General features: G+C 42.9%; 1 protein-coding gene and 1 pseudogene across 2 annotated transcripts in view; both read left to right on the top strand.

Moving 5' to 3' along the window:
• Piwil2 (piwi like RNA-mediated gene silencing 2) overlaps positions 1-19,055 on the top strand; it is a 61,217-nt gene that overhangs the window by 3,638 nt on the left and 38,524 nt on the right. For both annotated transcript variants that reach the window (XM_032917983.1, XM_032917984.1), the window contains 8 exons: positions 1,866-1,953; positions 2,083-2,221; positions 3,154-3,360; positions 4,067-4,177; positions 13,208-13,325; positions 13,976-14,100; positions 15,170-15,250; positions 15,521-15,634. In XM_032917983.1, the coding sequence (XP_032773874.1) occupies positions 1,866-1,953; positions 2,083-2,221; positions 3,154-3,360; positions 4,067-4,177; positions 13,208-13,325; positions 13,976-14,100; positions 15,170-15,250; positions 15,521-15,634 (983 nt within the window). The remainder of the gene's footprint in view (positions 1-1,865; positions 1,954-2,082; positions 2,222-3,153; positions 3,361-4,066; positions 4,178-13,207; positions 13,326-13,975; positions 14,101-15,169; positions 15,251-15,520; positions 15,635-19,055) is intronic.
• Positions 2,502-2,647, top strand: LOC116914201 (annotated as a pseudogene).

A 19,055-nucleotide genomic window follows, 5' to 3' on the forward strand; every position in this document is an offset into this window, starting at 1 on the left:
AGCCATGTAGAAGCTGGGCACAGTGGTCCTCATCTGTAACCCCATGTCTAACCCCATTACTCCTCCTGGGACCTGGGAAGTGGAGATGGGAGAATCCAGATGCTTGCAGGCGAGCTGACCTGGTGTATGTGCCGGCTAACAAGGATCGAGGGACTGGTCCCAAAGGTGAAAGGCAGGCCTGCTCTCAAGGTTGTCTTCCAATGTACATATACCCAGTCACAGTAATGCACAAAGATAGAAAATAGTTTTAATTTTTAAAATTAAATAAATTTAAATTTAATAATAAAACCAACCAACCAAACAACTAAACAAACAAAAACCGAAGACTGAAGATAAAGCTCACAGTTAAAAGCACTTGGGGTTGGGGATTTAGCTCAGTGGTAGAGCGCTTGCCTAGCAAGTGTAAGGCCCTGGGTTTGGTCCCCAGCTCGAAAAAAAAAAAGAAAGAAAGGAAAAAAAAAAAAAAAAAAAAAAAGCACTTGCTGCTTTCATACCCACCTGTTGGTTTATAACAGTCTGCAGCTTCAGTGCCAGGGGTCTTATGCCGTCTTCTGACCTCCACGGCACCAGCACACATAGTGCACATAGATACATGCAGGCAAAACAAGTCATACATGTAAGATAAAAATAAATGTTTTAAAAATACAACTTACTAGGTTTGGTGGAGCTCACCTTTAATCCCAGCACTAAGAAGGCAGAGGCAGGTGGATTCTGTGAGTGTGAGCCAGCCTGGTCTACATAGTGAGTTCCAGGACAGCCAGAGCTACTTAGTGAGACCTTGTTTCAAATAAATAAAAATTAAAAGCCTGGAAAACCACAACTATTTTTGGTGTTTTATATTGTATATCAATTAATATATTTTTGTTTTATTATTATTATTAATTTGTTGTTGTTGTTGAGACAGGCTTTCTCTATAATAGCCTTGGCTGTCCTGTGAAATTACTGTGCAGACCAGACTGGCTTCAAACTCCCAGAAATCCACCTGCCTCTGCCTTCTGAGTGCCATGATTTTATGCTGCCAAGCCTAGCCAAATCGTAGACCTTTTTAAGTGTTTTTTTTCCCCCAGATTATATTAAAGGCAGACTTATTGGGGAGTTGCTCTCATGTGGGCAAGTCCACTGGCCCCAAGGACCAAGGCCTTGGTATAGGGAAGTTGCTATGGGGAAAGGGAGGAGGGGAGGGAGAGAGAAAGGGAGAAACAGTGAGCACACAAAGAGAGAAGAGGAGAAGAACAGAGAGGGAGAGTATATTTATTATTTCATGTGTTTGGGTGTTTTGTCTGCATGAATTTTTGTGCACCACACATATGCCTGGGGCCAGAGTGGGTAAAAGAGGGCATTGGATTCTCTGCTGCCGTGTGGTTATTGGGAATTGAGCCTGGGTCTTCTGGAAGAACAGCCAGTACACTTAACTGCAGAACCATCTCTCTAGCCACTTCAACTTTAGCTCAACTACGTTTACTCTAAAGTCTAATAAGATGTGGAAATAAGTACTGAAAAAATGTATGAAGTATTTTATCCATTTTAAAAAATTTTACTACCTTTGCATTTGTTTTATATGTACATGCATGGAGTGTGTGTGTGCATATACACATGCTACAGCATGCATGTGGAGGTCAGGGGACAACTTGTAGGAGTGGCTCTCTCCTTCCACCATGTGGGTTCTAGGGGTCAAACTCAGGTTCTCAAGTTTGGCAACAGGCCTTAGGAGTTTCTTCTATTAGTGCAGAACTATCTTACCAGCAGATAGCTCTTATTTTTATAACATTGGTAGGGTTTGGGGACGGTGATTTTTCGTTTAGAAAACCATTGTATCTAGGATCTGTTTCTTAGGATAACCTTAATAATTAATTACCTTTCCCTAGGAGTCTGTGGGTTTGGTGTCCATGTTTCGTGGCATGGGTCTTGACACAGCATTGCGGGCCCCTTCAAAACGAGAAGTGCCTCCTTTAGGTATGTAGATGTCAACTGGAAATATGGAGGAATGTGTGGTTGCTTAGTTCCTGTGTCCAAATGGTCTTTAGAAGACTAATTGTACAACATGCTCAGCTCACAGTAACAGCTGAGGTTTGACTCTTGCAGGCAGAGGAGTTCTAGGTCGAGGCTTGTCTGCTAACGTAGTCCGCAAGGACAGAGAAGAATCCCGTTCCTCTTTGCCTGATCCTTCGGTGCTGGCAGCTGGGGACAGCAAGCTGGCAGAGGCTTCTGTTGGATGGAGTAGGTGGGTAAAGTCACTTTGTCCTGAAACGTCAAGTGTCAGATGCAAAGAGAGGCTCTGGGACAGGTGTGCTCCAGATGAGTATTTTTTAAATAGGCATCCATGGAATAGTTGGTAGCTGCTTATCTAGGCAGTCATTGGGAAGGGAGATTAGTTCCTACTGTACACCTCAGAGTTTCACTTGACTTGTTATAGGGTCCCCTAATAGAAGATACGAGTCACATTCCCTCCCCTCTGTTCTGCCCAGGAAGGCAGCTCTCAGAGGGCATACCCAGAGTGACTTGTACCAGTCCTAAGGCTGAGCTTGGGCTTCTTTGGGCATCCCCTCCAAGAAAAGAATGGTGGGCAGTGGCTGCACAGAGCAACCTCTTTGGGAGTATGTGTACCCTGTTGCCAACGTGGTTGTCCCAAGGGACCTTGGGAACAATTTTGTAGAGGCTTTTAAGTCTCTGATCTTAATGCTATCTCCAGTCTCAGCTCCAGACAGGTATGTATGGTACCCTTGGGAAGCCCCAGGACTGTAGCCAGGGTTCACACTGGCCAGGTCATCATGTCCATCTACATCAAAATGCAGAGTAAGGAACATTTCCTTGAGGCTCTGTGTAGAGCCAAGTTCAAGTTCCCTGGGTGCCAGAAGATCCAAACCTCAGAGATGATCCATGCTTCTCTAAGTTTAATGCAGATGAATTTAAAGACATAGTTGCTGAGACAGGGCCCATCATGGATGGCTGGAGGTCACATATACCCCATTAGTGATCCCCTGAGCAAGTGGTGGGCCATGCACCACTGGGGGCTTCTCTGTGTTGTCCTGCACCCCACTTAATCATAAAATTCACATCTAATTTTAAAAAAATACAGGGAATGATACACTCGAGGGGATAGTCTAGATGTGGTGCAGACTAGAAAAGCCCTGATTTGCCTCTTTCTCATTTCAGAATGCTGGGAAGAGGTAGTTCTGATGTCTCTTTGTTACCACTGGGAAGAGCAGCTGGTAGTATAGGCAGAGGAGTGGACAAACCTCCCAGTGCCTTTGGCCTTACTGCTCGGGATCCCCCTCGGCTGCCCCAGCCTCCAACTCTGTCTCCAACTTCACTGCACTCCTCTGATCCTCCTCCAGTCCTGACTATAGAGCGAAAGGAAAAGTGAGTTAAGATCACCTACTCTGAAGGAGGGATGGCAAGGAAGGGAGGAGTTCCCTGCAACCTGCTCTTGGGCTGCTGGATAGACATGTGGATGTTGTTCTGTGAGTCCACATTGTTCTGGGGTGATAGGGACTGGAGTGTGTTTTGCCTTTTGATAGAGAGGAGATAGATGAAGAGATAGATTCCTGAAGAAGTACAGTAGGTTTAACAGTGAATATAAACAGTTGGGTGTCCCCAGTAATCAGACTCACAGTTTGTCACTTCCCTTCCACATGAGATTGACAGTTCTCTGTCATGTTGAAGATAAAGAAGTCACCTAGAAGGAATACCAGTGACACCTCATCTCACTCTGTGGAACAGATCCTTTGTTCTTAAGTAGCTGGCCTTGTTTATTATGGTGTCATTTGTAGGGCAGCCCAGATGACTTTGCTGTGTAACTAGATGTGGCTGTGTTTTTATATCTTGACTCCCAGTTTGTGTATTTGTAAGTGGAAAAAATCTTCCCACTTCGTTTGTTATTGGGGTATATGATATGTTTTGTTTTGTTTTTAATGTAGTCCCAGGTGGCTTTGAACTTCTAGGCTCAAGGGATCTTCTTCTGCCATAGCTTCTAGAGTAGATGGAACTAAGTTGTATATTATCATGCCTGGCTTGCGCTTTGTTTTTTTCTCTTCCCCTTTTTTTTCTTTTCCTTTTTTCCCCCCAGAGAGCTTTTGGTCAAGCAAGGATCAAAAGGAACACCTCAATCTTTAGGACTGAACCTCATCAAAATCCAGTGTCATAACGAAGCAGTTTATCAATATCATGTGACTTTCAGGTATGTACAGCTGTTTTTCTCCCTTGTGCACTTCCTAGAGGACAGGGATGGTCTAGATAGCTCAGGACTGCTATGAATTACTCCTGATGAGTCCCCACGCAATAAGCCTGTACTCAAGGTTCTGAGAGGAAGTCCACAGTGCTCATGTTGGCTTTGGCTCTTTTCCTGATTCAGGTTTTGATTTAATAGGTTCAGGCTTGTGCTATGAAGCTAGAAATGGATTTAATGTGGGAGTAATGGGCTGTAACCTCAGGGCTTGTGGCTTGCATGGCTCTTCCATGGCCATTTCTGTCTTTCTGGATGTTTGATGCCTGAGCCCAGGGCCCCACACATGCTGGGCAAGTGCTCCATTGCTGAGCAGCACCTAGCACCCTTCCATCACCTCTTGGCTCATCTTTGTATTTTTATTCCTTTTATTAAACTCCTACCACTTGTTTAAGATTCATAACTCAGAAGCCTGGATCCTCCTGTACATACATTATCATACCGACATTAGTGTCTCTCCAGTGACAGTCCAGGATAGAGAGATGACTCAGTGCTTAACAACAAGTACTGTTCTTGCAGAGGACTGAGTTTGGTTCCTAGCTCCCCTCTTGGATAGCTCATAACCAGCTGTAAGTCCAGCTCTAGGTAGATCTAACATCATACCTAAACACAGACACATACACATACAAATGATTAAAAGTAATAAAAATAAATAAATGTTAAATAAAAATAAACAATAAAATAAATGTTAAAAAATAAACTCAGTTTGAAATCAAAGAAAAGAACTTTAATTTTATACCAACATTTTAGACTTTTTCCTACTTTTGAAGTGTAAGTGTCATAGGAGTTTATGGGGTTTTTTGGAAGATTGTAGGAAAGCTTTGGTCTAGAGGTTATTGGCTGGAAGCATGACAAACAAACGTTTTGAAATATGTTTGAAGAAAATGTAAAGATAAAAACCTGCACTTTTCTGACAGTCATTGTAACCTTGGAGGAGACCATAATGTTTCCTGTGTGTACTGACACTCACTGACATATGGAAACATCATGTGCTTGTGAGAACACAAGATCCCCTTTCGCAGCATATCATAACTTACAGTCATTGGTGTGCTCTAGTGTACTCACTGATGCTCACTCTCCCACCAGAGCACTGCTGCCTGTGGGCATCTCCCTCATCTCTTACCACCATTACCCCACTCTGTATGATTTTTTTTATATTCCACCTATAAGCAAGATCTTTTTGAAAAGGATTTTAAATTATGTGAATATGTGTCTGTGTATGGGTATATGCACACTTATGAAGGTGTACAAAGAGGTCAGAGATGTCAGACTCACTTGGAACTGGAGTTACAGGCAGCTGTGGACACAGGTTCTAGGAACAGAGCTCAGGTCCTCTGCAAGAACAGTACTTGCTCTTTGTTGTTTGTTTGTTTTGTTTTTCCAGTCAGGGTAGTCCTAGCTGTAGACCAGGCTGGCCTTGAACTTGGAGATCTGCTTGCCTCTGCCTCCTGAGTGCTGGGATCAAAGGTGTGTATCACCTAAGTACATGTTCTTGACCACTGGCTTATTTCACATTGGATAATGTCCTGTAGGCTCATCAATTCGGCAAATGACAGAGTTCCTTTTTACAACTGCAAAAATGAGGTACAGACACATCCTGTAATCCCAGAACTAGGAGGTTGTGTTAGTCAGGATTTCTATTGCTGAGATGAAACCACATGACCAAAAAGCAAGTGGGGAGGAAAGGGTTTATTTGACTTACACTTCCAGTTCATAATCCATCATTGGAGGAACTCAGGACAGGAACTCAGCAGGGCTGGAACCTGGAGACAGGAGTTGATACAGAGGCCATGCAGGGGTGTTGCTTACTGGCTCACTTCCCCTGGCTTGCTCAGCCTGCTTTCTTACAGAACCCAGAACCACCAGCCCAGGGATGGCACCATCGACTATGAGCTGGGCCCTCCCCCCTTGATCACTAATTGAGAAAATGCCTTATGGCTGGTTTCAATGATTTCAAGAAAACATTTCCTCAACTGAGGCTCCTTCTTCTCTGATGAATCTAACTTGTGTCAAGGTGACATACAAAACTAACCAGTACAGTGGCCAAAGCAGAATTATTGTTTATTCAAGGCCAGTCTGGCTACATAGTAAATTCCTAGCTAGAGTGAGATCTTGTCTCATGAATGTATGTATGTATGTATACACACACACACACATATATACATATATATGTATATTTGATATACTCTGATAACTGGTCAGAGTGTTAAGAATAATGAAGTGCTCAGTTCTAAACAGGACAATTGTATCACTCCCACCAAGCCTCATCTGACAATATGGAGAGGGGATGGAGAGAATGTATGAGCTCATGGATAGATAAGTGTGCTGCATAAAGAACTTCTAAACATGACATGGCCATTGTGTTCATGAATTCACTGCAGGGTGGTCATCTTGCAGAACAACACAAAATTGGCCTGATAACACTTAATCGTGGAGGAGGAAGGGCTGATGAGGCCCTGTAAGACAGTGGTAGTTGATGGTTGTTGGAGAAAATGGATATAATTTTCTTCACTGGTGTAGTCATTGAAAAGTTGCCCATATTCCAGTAAACAACATCATGCAAACAATTCCATCGAAACACAGTGGGTCATACATAAAGACATGAAAGTAGGGGGCTAGAGCTGTGTTTCCAAAGTTACAAGCTCTGGCTGCTCTTGCAGAGGACCGGGGTTCAATTCTCAGCATGTCTAAAGTGACTCACAACCATCTGTAGCTCTAGTCAAGGAATCTGACATTCTTTTCTGGCTTCTATGGGCACCAGACACATACATGGTATACAGATATACATGGACAGAACGCATAATAAAAAGAAAGTTTTAAAAATTTTAAATTTTACATGAAAGTAGAAAGGGGAACTTCTTTTTAAAATAAGATTCAGAAAAACTTACTAGTTTTTGCTTGTTTTTTAAATTGTGATACTTTTTAAGCATTTATACAATTTTAAAAAATTTATTCTTCTCTCATACAATATATTCCAACCATAGTTTCCCCTCTCTACTCCTTCCAGTCCTCATCACCTTCCCTCTCCCCCAGACCCACTGCCCTTTATGCCTTCCCCAAGAAAAGAGCAGGCCTCCCAGGGACATTAACTGAACATGACACAATAAAATGCAATAAGACCGGGTACAAAACCCTCACATCAAGGCCGGGCAAAGCAACCCAGTAAAGGAGAAGGGTCCCAAGAGCAGGCAAAGGAGTCAGAGACACTTTCAGTCATACTGTTAGGAATCCACAAAAACCTCAAGCCGACAGTGACAACAGATATGCAGAGGACCTAACACAGACCCATACATGCTCTACTATTGTTGTTCCAGCCTCTGTAAGTCCCAGGAGTCCTGTTTAGTTGATTCTGAGGGCTGTGTTCTCTGGTGTTCTAGTACCTTTGGTTCCCACAATTCATTCTCTTCTTCTGCAGGGTACCCAGATCTCCCAGGGAAGGGACCCAAGGAAGACCTCCAATATAGACTGTCTCTTTGCTTAATGTTTGGCTACGGGTCTATGTGTCTGCTCCCATCAGCTGCTGGAGGCAGCTTTTGTGATGATGACTGGATTATGCACTGATCTAATGATAGCATACTATCATTAGAAATCATTTAATTAATTAATTTAGTTATTTGTTGGCCAGTCATGTTTGATTCTATCTCAAGTCTCTGGGCTCTCCAGCCTCTGGTTCCTGCCTATCCAGTAGTGTCAGGCTTGAGCTCCCTCTTTTGTGTGGGGCTCAAATTAGATTAGTCATTGGTTGGACATTCCTACAAGTTCTGTGCCACCAACTGCCCCAGTACGTCTTGCAGGCAGGATAGAGTGTAGGTTGAAAGCTTTGTGGCTAGGTTGGTCCCAGTCCCACCACTCATACCCTTTCCTGGTTACAGAGATGGATGGTTCAGGCTCTGTATCCTCCATAACTAAGACTTCTTAGTAGGGTTACCTTAAAGATTGCAGAGTGTCTACTCTCTACTATTTCCTTCCCCCAATGTCCTCCAATCCCAGTCTTCTTTCCTCATGTTCTCTGCCTCCATCCATCCCCACCCTACCTAATCCCTCCTATTCCCATTCCCACCCACCCCAGTCCAGCCACAAAATAAATTTCCCCTTCCCAGGAAGAATCATATGCATCCCCAACCTGAGCCCTCCTGGTTACCTTAGCCTCTTTGGGTCTGTGGGTTGTAGCACAATTATCATTATTTACTTAATAGCTAACATTCACTTATAAGAGAGTACATACCGTGTTTATCTTTTGGGGTCTGGGTTATCTCAAGTTGATTTTTTTGTTGTTGTTTTACCCATTTGCCTGCAAATTTCATGATTCCATTTTAATGGCTGAGTAATACTTCACTGTGTAAATGCACTATATTTTTTTATTCATTTTTCAGTTTAGAGTTATCTGTTGTTTCCAGTTTCTGGCTATTATGAATAAAGCTGCTATGAATATAGTTGAGCAGGTGTCCTTATGGTAGGATGGAGTGTCCTTTGGGTATATGCCAAGAGGAATATAACTGGGTTGAGGTAAATTTCCAATTTTCTGAGGAACCACCATATTGATTTCCATAGTGACTGCAAATTTTCACTCTCACCAGCAATGGAGGAGTGTTCCCTTTGGTCCACATGCTCACCAGTATGAGCTGTCACTTGTATTTTTGATCTTAGGTATTCTGACAGGTGTAAGATAGAATCTCAAAATGACCTACCTGGACTTCTGGTGGCCAGCATGGCCTGTAGTGGAACAGGTGGTCCACTTGAGTTAGGAGCTGGCATATTTTGATGAGAAGGGCAGAGAGGGGAAATTGGGTAGAGTGGGAGCAACTAAGAGAGAGGAGGAGGCCTAAGAGTGGGTGGCTGGCCTGACGGGGGTTCCACTGTGGACTCTGGTGGAGCAAGGGGGTCTCCACCCAAGTGCAGGAGGGAGTTTGTTAGGAGGAGGAGGAACCACTGTACTGGAGAGGGACAGGGCATGAGAGATGGTGTGTCGACATCACGCCCTGTTTTTACATGGGTTCTGGGGGTCGAATACTTGTGCTTACGAGGAAAGAAGTTTACCAATTAGGACATCACCTCAGATTTGTTTTCAGTTTTCTCAAGAGCTACCATACTGTTTTCCAAAATGGCTCTCCTAAGAAATACGAACTTTTGGAGGACAGCTACTAAAGCAGAAAAAGTGGAATGGAAAGAGGAAAGAAAGTGATGGCTAGGGGAAAGGACCCAGAAGAATTGTAACAACCCAAGAAAGGATCCATCTGGATGTTACAGAGAAAATGCCCAAGATTAAAGAAACCAGGAAGAACATAGGCCATGAGGAACAGTCCATGAACCTACCACTCATTTCGAAATCTGGAAAGAACAGTAAAGAAGGCAGTAAGATTTCCTACCAGGGAGCCTGGCAGTAGTGGTACAAGCCTTTAATCCCAGCACTTAAGAGGCAGAAGTAGGCAGATCTCTGTGACTTCAGTTTAGTCTACAAAGCAAATACCAAGACAGCCAGGGCTGTTATACAGAGAGACCCTTTCTCCAAAACAACAACTACAATAACAAAAACAACAAAACCCCCAATATCCTACCAGGGATAAGGAAACAGAGCACAGCTCACATTTGGTGGCAAGGGAAGAAGGCAGCGAAGACAACCAAGTAGAGTCTCAGGAAACAGGTTTAGCATGGACTATAAGAGGAGGGCTGGATGCCAGAGGGAAGAATGTTTTTGTTATGGATGGACTGGTATATTCTGATGAAGCAGGAGGGCCTTCTTGCATTGATTAGGCCATGAAAAAGTCGTGTGTTTGTAGGACTGGAGATTTGTAACATCTAAATGGTGTTTGTGTGTGAGCATGCACACAGGCATAGGGGTCAGCTTTGGGTAGTGTCCTTAGCTGCGTCAACCTTGTTTCTTAAGACACAGTCCCTAACTAGGACCTGCAGCTCTACTTAGTCGAAGCTGGTTAGCCAGCAAGTTCCAAGGATCCACCTGTCTATAGCTCCCAGTTACTGGAATTACAAGTAAGCCACCATGAGTGCTAGGAGCAAAGTCACTTAGGCTCTCATGATACAGTGTTATCCTGGTTAGTTTTATGTCACCTTGACACAAACTCAAGTTATGTAGGACAAGAACATCAGCTGAGGAAATGCCCTCATTAGGTTGCCTGTAGGCAAGTCTGGAGGACATTTCTTGGTTGACTGACGTGGGAGGTCCTAGCCCACTGTGGGTAGTGGCATTTTCTGGGTAGGTAGGTCCTGGAAGGTATGAGAAAGCAGGCTGACAAACAGTAGGTGAAATTCAGGGAATTGTGCTTAAGAGGGTAAGGGAGGATTGTAGGAGCCTGAGGGGTCAAGGATGACACAAAAAAGCTCAAAGAATCAACAAACCCGGATTCAGGAGTAAAACAACAGAGAGTGCAGGGTTAACCCAGGCCCTCTATGTGTGTGTTATGGTTATGGAACTTTGGGTTTTGTGGGACTCCTGGTTCTGGCACTTTTATCTGCTTTTGGGACCCTTGTAATTCCAATGGGTTGTTGCTTTGTCCAGCCTTAATCTGAAGGAAAGTGCCTCATCTTATTGCAACTTGATATGTCATATTAAGTTGACAACTCTGGGAACCCTGCTCCTTTCTTAAGGGAAATGGAAGAGGGGATGGGGAGGGAGGAGGGGACATGGAGGGAGGCAGGGAGAAGAAACTGCTGTCCAGATGTAATATATGAGAGAAGAAATTACTATAAAAGAAAAAAGTAAGCTGGCTGAACAAGCCAGTAATCAGTAGTCTGTCTCTAATTTCCTGGCTTTTAATTTCTGCCCTAGTTTTCTTAGTGATAGAATGTGACCTGAGAGTTGTATGCTGAATAAACCATCTCCTCCCTCAGTTTGATTTTGGTTGTGCTGTTTTGTCATAGCTATAAAAAAAAAAAAAAAAAAAAAAAAAACTAGGGCAAGGTCTAGCACTTTACTGGCTGAGCCACCTCCCTGAGCCCAGTTGGACTTTTGAAGCCATGGTGTGAAGGTGATGTGATTGAGAAGACACTGATGATATGGAAAACGATGATGTGGTGCAGTAGTTGCCTGTAGCTTTCTCATGGAATGTGAACATGAAGGGGAATGTCAAAATGTTGCTCCAAGTGTGCACAGGTGTCCTAATCCGAAAATCTGAAACCTGAAATGCCCCAGAATCTAAAAATTTTTGAATGTGGACATGAAGCCATAAGTAGAAAATTACATATCATGAAACTCTCATATGCAGAATTGTCAAAAGTATTATGTAAGGGGCTGGAGCAATGGCTCGGTGGCTAAGAGCATTTGCCGTTCTTGCAGAAGGCTACATATATGTGCAGTTAGGCGAAATATTCATACACATAAAACAAACCTGAGCCAGGAATAGTGTACAGGACTTTAATCTTATCATCCAGGAAGCCGAGGCATGCTGATATCCACAAGGCAAAGGCTAAGCTGGTCACAGTGAGTTCCAAGCCAGCCAGGGCTACGTCATAAAGATCTCTTTCAAAAGACAACGACAAAAATAAACCTAAAAAATGTTTTTTAAATATATAAAATTACCTTTAGACTGGGCATATACAAAAAATGAGTGCATTTCATGTTTATACTTAGGTCTCATCCGCAGGATATTTCATTATGTATATGCAAATACTCCAGGATCAACACTTTGGATGTAAGAATTTGGCATCAAGTATACCCAATCTGCATATCAGTTTTTTTTGAGGAGAAATGTTATTATGTGAATAATTTTAGGGATGCCATTTGAATTTTGTTAAGTCTTCCTATACTTGAACATACTTGGCTCTTTTTTTTTTAAGTCGGATTCGTTCACACTTTACAGTTGGAAAACAAGATTGTGTCTTGGTGTATATAGTAGAACAATCATTGTATAAGGTAGCTGTTACAATTTTTTAAGCTGCCAATTTGCTGCAGTGAATAATAAAAAGTTTAAATTGCCATGAATGAAAAATGATTAAAATCTCATTAAAAATACCTTATGGTACGATATTGTGGTTCATGCCTTTAATCCCAGTACTTGAAAGTCAGAGGCAGGGGAATCTCATTGAGTTCAAGGCCAGCGTGGTCTACAGAGACTTTTGTCTCAACAACAACAAAACAAAAGCAGTTTAGGGGCTGGAGAAATAGTTTAGAGGTTAAAAAACAACAAAAACTTGCTGCTCTTGCAGAGAACAGAGTTCAGCTCAGCGTGCACACAGGTGGGTCACAGCCCCTGTAGCTCCTGCCTGGGGATTCTGCTCCCTCCTCCAGCCTCTGCAGATACACACAGAGACACGTGCGCACACACAGAAGAAGAAATCTCGAAAAGGGGTTTTTAAATTTATTTATATTTATTTTTTTTTTCGAAAAGGATTTTTTAAACAAAGGGGAAAAAACGCTTTAAAAATGTGTTCCTGTAAAGATGCAGAGCAGCGATTGGCAGACCACAGTCGGTCCAAAGTTGGACCTGGTTCACAGCTTGTTTTACTGTGAAATTTTATTGAACTTTGCCGTCCATACTTATGAGATTCTATGCTATGATTTGGTGTTGTTATAGCAGAGATGCAAGATTGTATGGTCATGTAAAGCTGTAGATACTTACAATGTTCTTACAGTGTTCTGATCCCCTGTAAGTCTAGAAGGACATACATGTGTAAAGCAAACTGTCTATAGAATTACGGATTTTTGTTTGTTTTGTTTTATTTTGGGTTTTTTTTTGCCTTACCTCTAGTCTTTTCTCAGTTGTTTATAGAGATCTTAAACTGATGATCCCCCTGCCTCAGCCTCTCATGTAGCTGAACTGCAGGAATACACTCCAAGCCCAGTAGATTTTCTAATGTTTGTACTCCAGCAGGTATCCTTCAGTCGTTGTCTCTTTAGTCAGCTATGTAATTACACATGTGGCCACTAGGTGGAGTGCAGGTACAAAAAATGCTTCTTAAAGTAACAAGCAGCTTTGGTAAAGACTGCTGTTTGAGTCAAAATTAACTAAAACCCTCTTTGTTATTTTGCAGCCCCAATGTGGAGTGCAAAAGCATGAGGTTTGGCATGTTGAAGGACCACCAATCTGTCACTGGAAACGTTACTGCTTTTGATGGCTCTATTCTTTATCTTCCTGTTAAGCTTCAACAAGTGAGACCCAGTGGAGATTGTGGTGTGGATGAAATTCATGTGTGCTCTGATGGTTTGAGTAGTGGTAAAGTACAGGTTTTCTGGACAGTTTACTTGAACCTTGGCATTTTTAGATAGAGGGCAGATTTCTGCAGAACACAGCAGAAATCATCTCCCCACCCCCACCCCAGCTTAAGTGTAAGAAGTGACACTTCTTACTTAAATGGACAGGTGGGAAGCGTTTGGTCTCTTGACAACCTCTCAGATTTTCAACTTCAGGGCTCAGCAGTGAAGAACACCTGATTCTCCTGCAGAGAACCCAGTTTCAGTTCCTACCACCCACACTGGATGGTGTCGGTCATCCTCACCAGTTGCTGGGGTCTGAAGCCTTCTTCTGGCCACCTTGGGTACCCGTATATACAAAATACACATATACATTTACATAAAATCAATTAAAAAATAAGACCAAAGATTTAAATTTTCAACTTTGACTTTTACTTATTTTGTTTGTTTACTTATTGTCTCACTTATTTACTGTTCATTTATTGCCCAGCACAAACTGCAAAGTGAGGGGGAAGTAGAAGCTCCCTTTTGGGCTCTAGAACTCTGAGTTAGAGTTAAGACTTTGTAGCTTTGTCATTTCTTGTTACTTGTACATGTTTATTTGTTAGCTTGTTGAGTTAAAAAGCCAGAGAAAAACTGATGATGCCGAGATCAGCATCAAGATTCAGCTGACAAAGATCCTGGAGCCATGTTCCGACTTGTGCATTCCCTTCTACAATGTTGTCTTCCGGCGGTAAGGAGGCCACTGCAGTCTTGTGCCCTTCACTCACCATGGCTGGAATAAGGCTCCTCAGGAGATGTGGATGGTGCCATACACAGTGTCTGTCCATGGTGGGCTTGGAAGCACTTAATGAGTGATCTTAGTATTAACTCACTCAAAAATTCTCTCTCACTCGACAGCTGTGGATATCTGACATTAGGTATGTGGGTAACTGAGTAGGCAGATGGATTCTTTTGGATTAGTTAATGAATTTTTCAGACCAGATGTTTGTTTTTGAGACAGGATTTTGTATAATTCAGGCTAGTCTCAAGCTTGATGTGTAACTAAGGATGGCTTACCCTGACCCTCCTGCTTCAGCTTCCCTAATGCTGGGATTATAGGCATGAGTGACCACACTCAGCCACAACAGACATTAATATTTGAAGGGCTCCTCAGTACAAATATATTTGGTGACAGATATTTCTACACTTTAAAAAATTATACATAGTTTATAATTGTTTATCTTCTTTTCAGGGACTCTCAGTTTTGCCCAGGTGTTTTTTTTTTTTTTTCTTTTCTTTTTTTCAGAGCTGGGGACCGAACCCAGGGCCTTGTGCTCGCTAGGCAAGCGCTCTACCACTGAGCTAAATCCCCAACCCCTTGCCCAGGTGTTAATCCCAAACTATCTCTCATTTAATGAACTGGAACTTAAAGTGAGCTCCTGGTACAAACACAGTTCCCTTGATGGGCTGTTCACAAATTGGAAACTAGTTCATTTGCATGGTGGTCAGTAATATAATTAAGCTGGGTTCAGTGAGTTGGGTCCCGAGAGAGCCTTCAGTCATCTGTACACACTGTAGATGCATGACTTTCTAGCTTAACTTCTCTACAGCAAGACTGTTCTAAACATAGGCTACATTATGCAAAGAGCAGAAGCTTTTCTGCACCTTCAGGCTTGCAGAGGAACCCATAGCTAAGACTGAAGGAGCCTTTGGACAACTTTTCTGTTAGGCTTAGAATGCAGAACGAGTGAATATGTAGCTCTGTGGCCCACCCAGCTCTGAGAAGAAGAAAGGGAACTCACCCCTGCCATTTATTTTAGGGTAATGAAACTTTTGGATATGAAGCTTGTGGGGAGAAACTTCTATGACCCTACAAGTGCCATGGTACTGCAGCAACACAGGTTGGTGGTTTTTTCTTCTGCTTCATTTTTGATTATTCTGGAAAGAAACTTTCATCATGTCCACTATACATAGAACAAAAGCTTCAACAATATTTTATTGTCATAAGTACAATTTATCAACTAAATCTTTTTATTTATATTTCTATAAGTTTGTACTGATAATGATTTGGTTATCAGTTCGCCCCACCTTCCTCATTATTATCAGGAAGGGCAGTATCAGGATTGTGTAAAATAGGGGCCCTGATACTCTTAGAACATCTCTCTCTTCAGATTGCAGATCTGGCCTGGCTATGCGGCTAGTATCCGGAGGACAGATGGGGGTCTCTTCCTGCTCGCTGATGTCTCTCATAAGGTCATTCGGAATGACTCTGTACTGGATGTCATGTGAGTGAATAGTGGGATCCACCTTTATCACCACGATGACTTTCCAGAGTTCAGAAACGGGTAGTTGGAGGACAGGCTAGACACAGGACCCTGTTGTCTCTGTCTGTATGTGGGTGGGGTTAATCATAAAATGTATTAAAAGAACTGGATTCAGGTATAGTGACACCTTCAGGGCTGAGGCAAGAGGGTTACCTCAAGTTCAGTCCTGGCCTAGGCTATATAGAGTTCCAGGCCAGCCTGAGCTATAGTGCAAGACTCTAACTCAGAAAACAAAACAGAGAGCTGGAAGGATGTGCTCTCTCCTGAAGTCTGCTGAGGTGAGCATCTGACTGAGCATATGCTGTTTTAGAGCTCCTTTATTTTCATGGGTGGGTAAGATCAAATTAGTTCTTCTGAGCCTTGTTTTTAAGTCTTGTCAGGCATCACCCCATTATGTCACATACAGACTGAGGGAACTGGTGGGGCTTTTGTACTTTTGAGACAGTATTATTACTGTCTGTATTGCAGGCTAGCCCGGAAGTCATGCTGTGATCTAAACTGGCCCTTAATATGACTGCAGTACAAAGCCACCCAGCTCTAGAGCAGGGGACCCTCTACAGTTAAGGCCACTTTCATCCTCTGGACCCTTTGGTTCTTACAGATGCCAGGAAACTGCCAAGGAAAAGTTATTTTCTTAGAGGTCACAGCAGCTCAGTCTTTTTTTTTTTTTTTTTTTTCCGGAGCTGGGGATCGAACCCAGGACCTTGCGCTTGCTAGGCAAGCACTCTACCACTGAGCTAAATCCCCACCCCCAGCTCAGTCTTTAGAAATAGATTTCCCCCATTTCCCAGGAATAACTTACATGTTTCTGAATGATAACAAGCAGGTAGGTTTCTCCAGTGGGTTCTGTGTTACATGTTGCTGTTACATTCACAGTAACTGATTAAATGATTAGCCCAGTGGAGTTCAGGACCATCCTCAAATGTCTGCTAGGTGCTGGTGGGGTTGGCTTGGCTGGGTTTTCTTCTGGCTGGCTGGGATACCCCCACCTCCTTCCCTATGCTACCACCTATTATATCTCAGACCTAACACTGCCTCTGTGTTGTTGCCCTGCTCTGGTGCAGGGCATGTCCCCCATTATCTCCTCAGAGAAGGGTACCTAGGGGGAATTGCTGTGAGCCCCAGTTTTACCTTAGACTGAGTGATGTTCTAGGCAGGAGGGGCTTCCCCTCAGAACCATGGCAGTGCTGCTCTCCAGTGATCCTACCTTGTGTGAGCAGAACCATAGTGAGTTCTGTTTCTCAAGTAGTCAGGTGCTCTCCTCATTGTGCTTCTTGGTTTTTTTTTTTTTTTTAAAGGTTCACAAACTTCCCTTTCTGTTGTTTTGGGTTTTTTAAATCAGGGTTTCTCTGTGTAGCTGTGTCTGTCCTGGATCTCCCTCTGTAGATCAGACTGGCTTCAAACTCACAGAGATCTGCCTGCCTCTGCCTCATAAGTTGTGGGGGAAGGGTATGTGCAACCACACCTGGCTCCTTTTTGTTGTTTTATCAGCACATACTAATTATATATAATGTTGTTCTTGTGACATTGCATATATATATATATGATGTATTTGGTCAGTGTGCCCCCACCACCCTTTCTTATACTCCTGATCATTCCTTGCTACTTCCTAACCAGTTGCTCTTCTCCCCTCTCGTGTGTTATTTTGTTGAGCATATTTTTGTGACTCAGCAGTCAGGGTTATGTGAGCATGGATGAAGGCTGAGTTGCCAGGAGCTATGTACCACTGAAGAAAATCCTGTCTTAACCTCCCAGCAGCTCTTGGGTCCTCAGAGAGGAGTAGGACCTCGAGAGTCTCCCCATCAACAACCTTAACTTCCTAGAGGGGAGAGCGGCCCCTGCTCCTAAGGATGGAGTGCTGTCTGGCTCAGTCTCCTGCAGGTCTCTGTAGTCTTCTGAAATAGTAGTTGTTCTGTGTTCCTTTCCATACACTTTAGGATTCTCTTTGGGATGATTTTCTTCTTGCCTGAAGGGTAGTATGCCATTTAGTTTAGGATTTACTGGTGACAGTTTAGATGTTTGTCTAAAACTGTCATTTATTCTGCTTTTTAAACTAAAGTTTGTAATCGGTAGATATATTCTTCTAACATTTTGTCTATATTCCATTGTCGTCTAGCTTACATTGTTTTAGTCACAAATCAGCTGTCCGTGTTACCATTATTTTTAAAAAATTATCCTTAAATTTTGTCTTCTCAGAAGTTTTGTTATAGTTTATCTAGTTATAGTCTCTGTTAAAGAAAAGATTGTGGGGCTGGAGAGATGGCTCAGTGGTTAAGAGCACTGACTGCTCTACAAGAGGTCCTGAGTTCAAATCCCAGCAACCACATGGTGGCTCACAACCATCTGTAATAAGACCTGATGCCCTCTTCTGGTGTGTCTGAAGACAGCTACAATGTACACAGTATATATAAATAGAAGAAATAAATTTAAAAAGTAAAATAATTAAAAAAAAAGATTGTGATACCTGTTTAGAATAGTAAAGTAGACTTTGTGAGGACCGTTGGTGGGGAACACTGTGATGGTGGGAGGGATGGACTTAACTCTGAAGACCGTTCACAAGGCAAAAAGGAGGACTGTTAGGTGGACATTTGCTATGTTGCCTAGGCTGGTCCAAAGTCCTAGCTGGGCTAGAAGCAATACTGCCACAGCCCCCCAGGTGGCTGGCCACTACAGCCATATACTACTTAGCTTGTCCCACTTGGGAAGTAGAAATCTATTCAACGTTAGCAGTGTTGGGAGAATAGAAAGGAATTCCTATCAGAAACACCATGTAGACGGATTGTAACCAACAGACTGAAGAGATCGTAGCAGTAGACCTCGTACATCACCTGGGGGATTATGCAGGAAGGCTGATCAATTATGAAAGACAATCAGATATCAAGGCTGGAACTCTGGCTAAACTGACTCAGTAGGATTCTTGCTAAAATGGGTCAGTGCAGTGGGTGGTGAAATGGAAGCCTGGTTAAGAAGAGCCCAATTAGTTCTTGGTCAAGGAGAAGCTCTTCCTTACATCCCGATTATAGTACTGTGGGGCCCTCTTGTAGTCGTCTGCTCTTGAGTGTGGGCTGGACTTTTACACACATCTCTGTGAATATGTGGGAGGTAGAGTATGAAAAGACTGCTTTCTGTCTAGGGCATGCTCTCATACTGTCTTTTGGGTCATTCACTCAAGGGAAGCCAGTGGCCATGTTACCAGCAAGCCTTTGGAGTAGCTCACTTAAGTGATCTTGGTAACTTCTCAAGGTAAACTTCTACCTTGAGATGGCTGCAGCCAGGGTGAAAATCTTGTCTGCATCCACGCCAGAGTTGCCTTGCTAGGGCATACTTAATTTCTGACCCACAAAAACCTGAGATAATAAGCATATGTCTAGTTTATTATTAT

The sequence above is a fragment of the Rattus rattus genome, chromosome 12 (genome assembly GCF_011064425.1).
Source record: "Rattus rattus isolate New Zealand chromosome 12, Rrattus_CSIRO_v1, whole genome shotgun sequence".
Taxonomy (NCBI): Eukaryota; Metazoa; Chordata; class Mammalia; order Rodentia; family Muridae; genus Rattus; species Rattus rattus.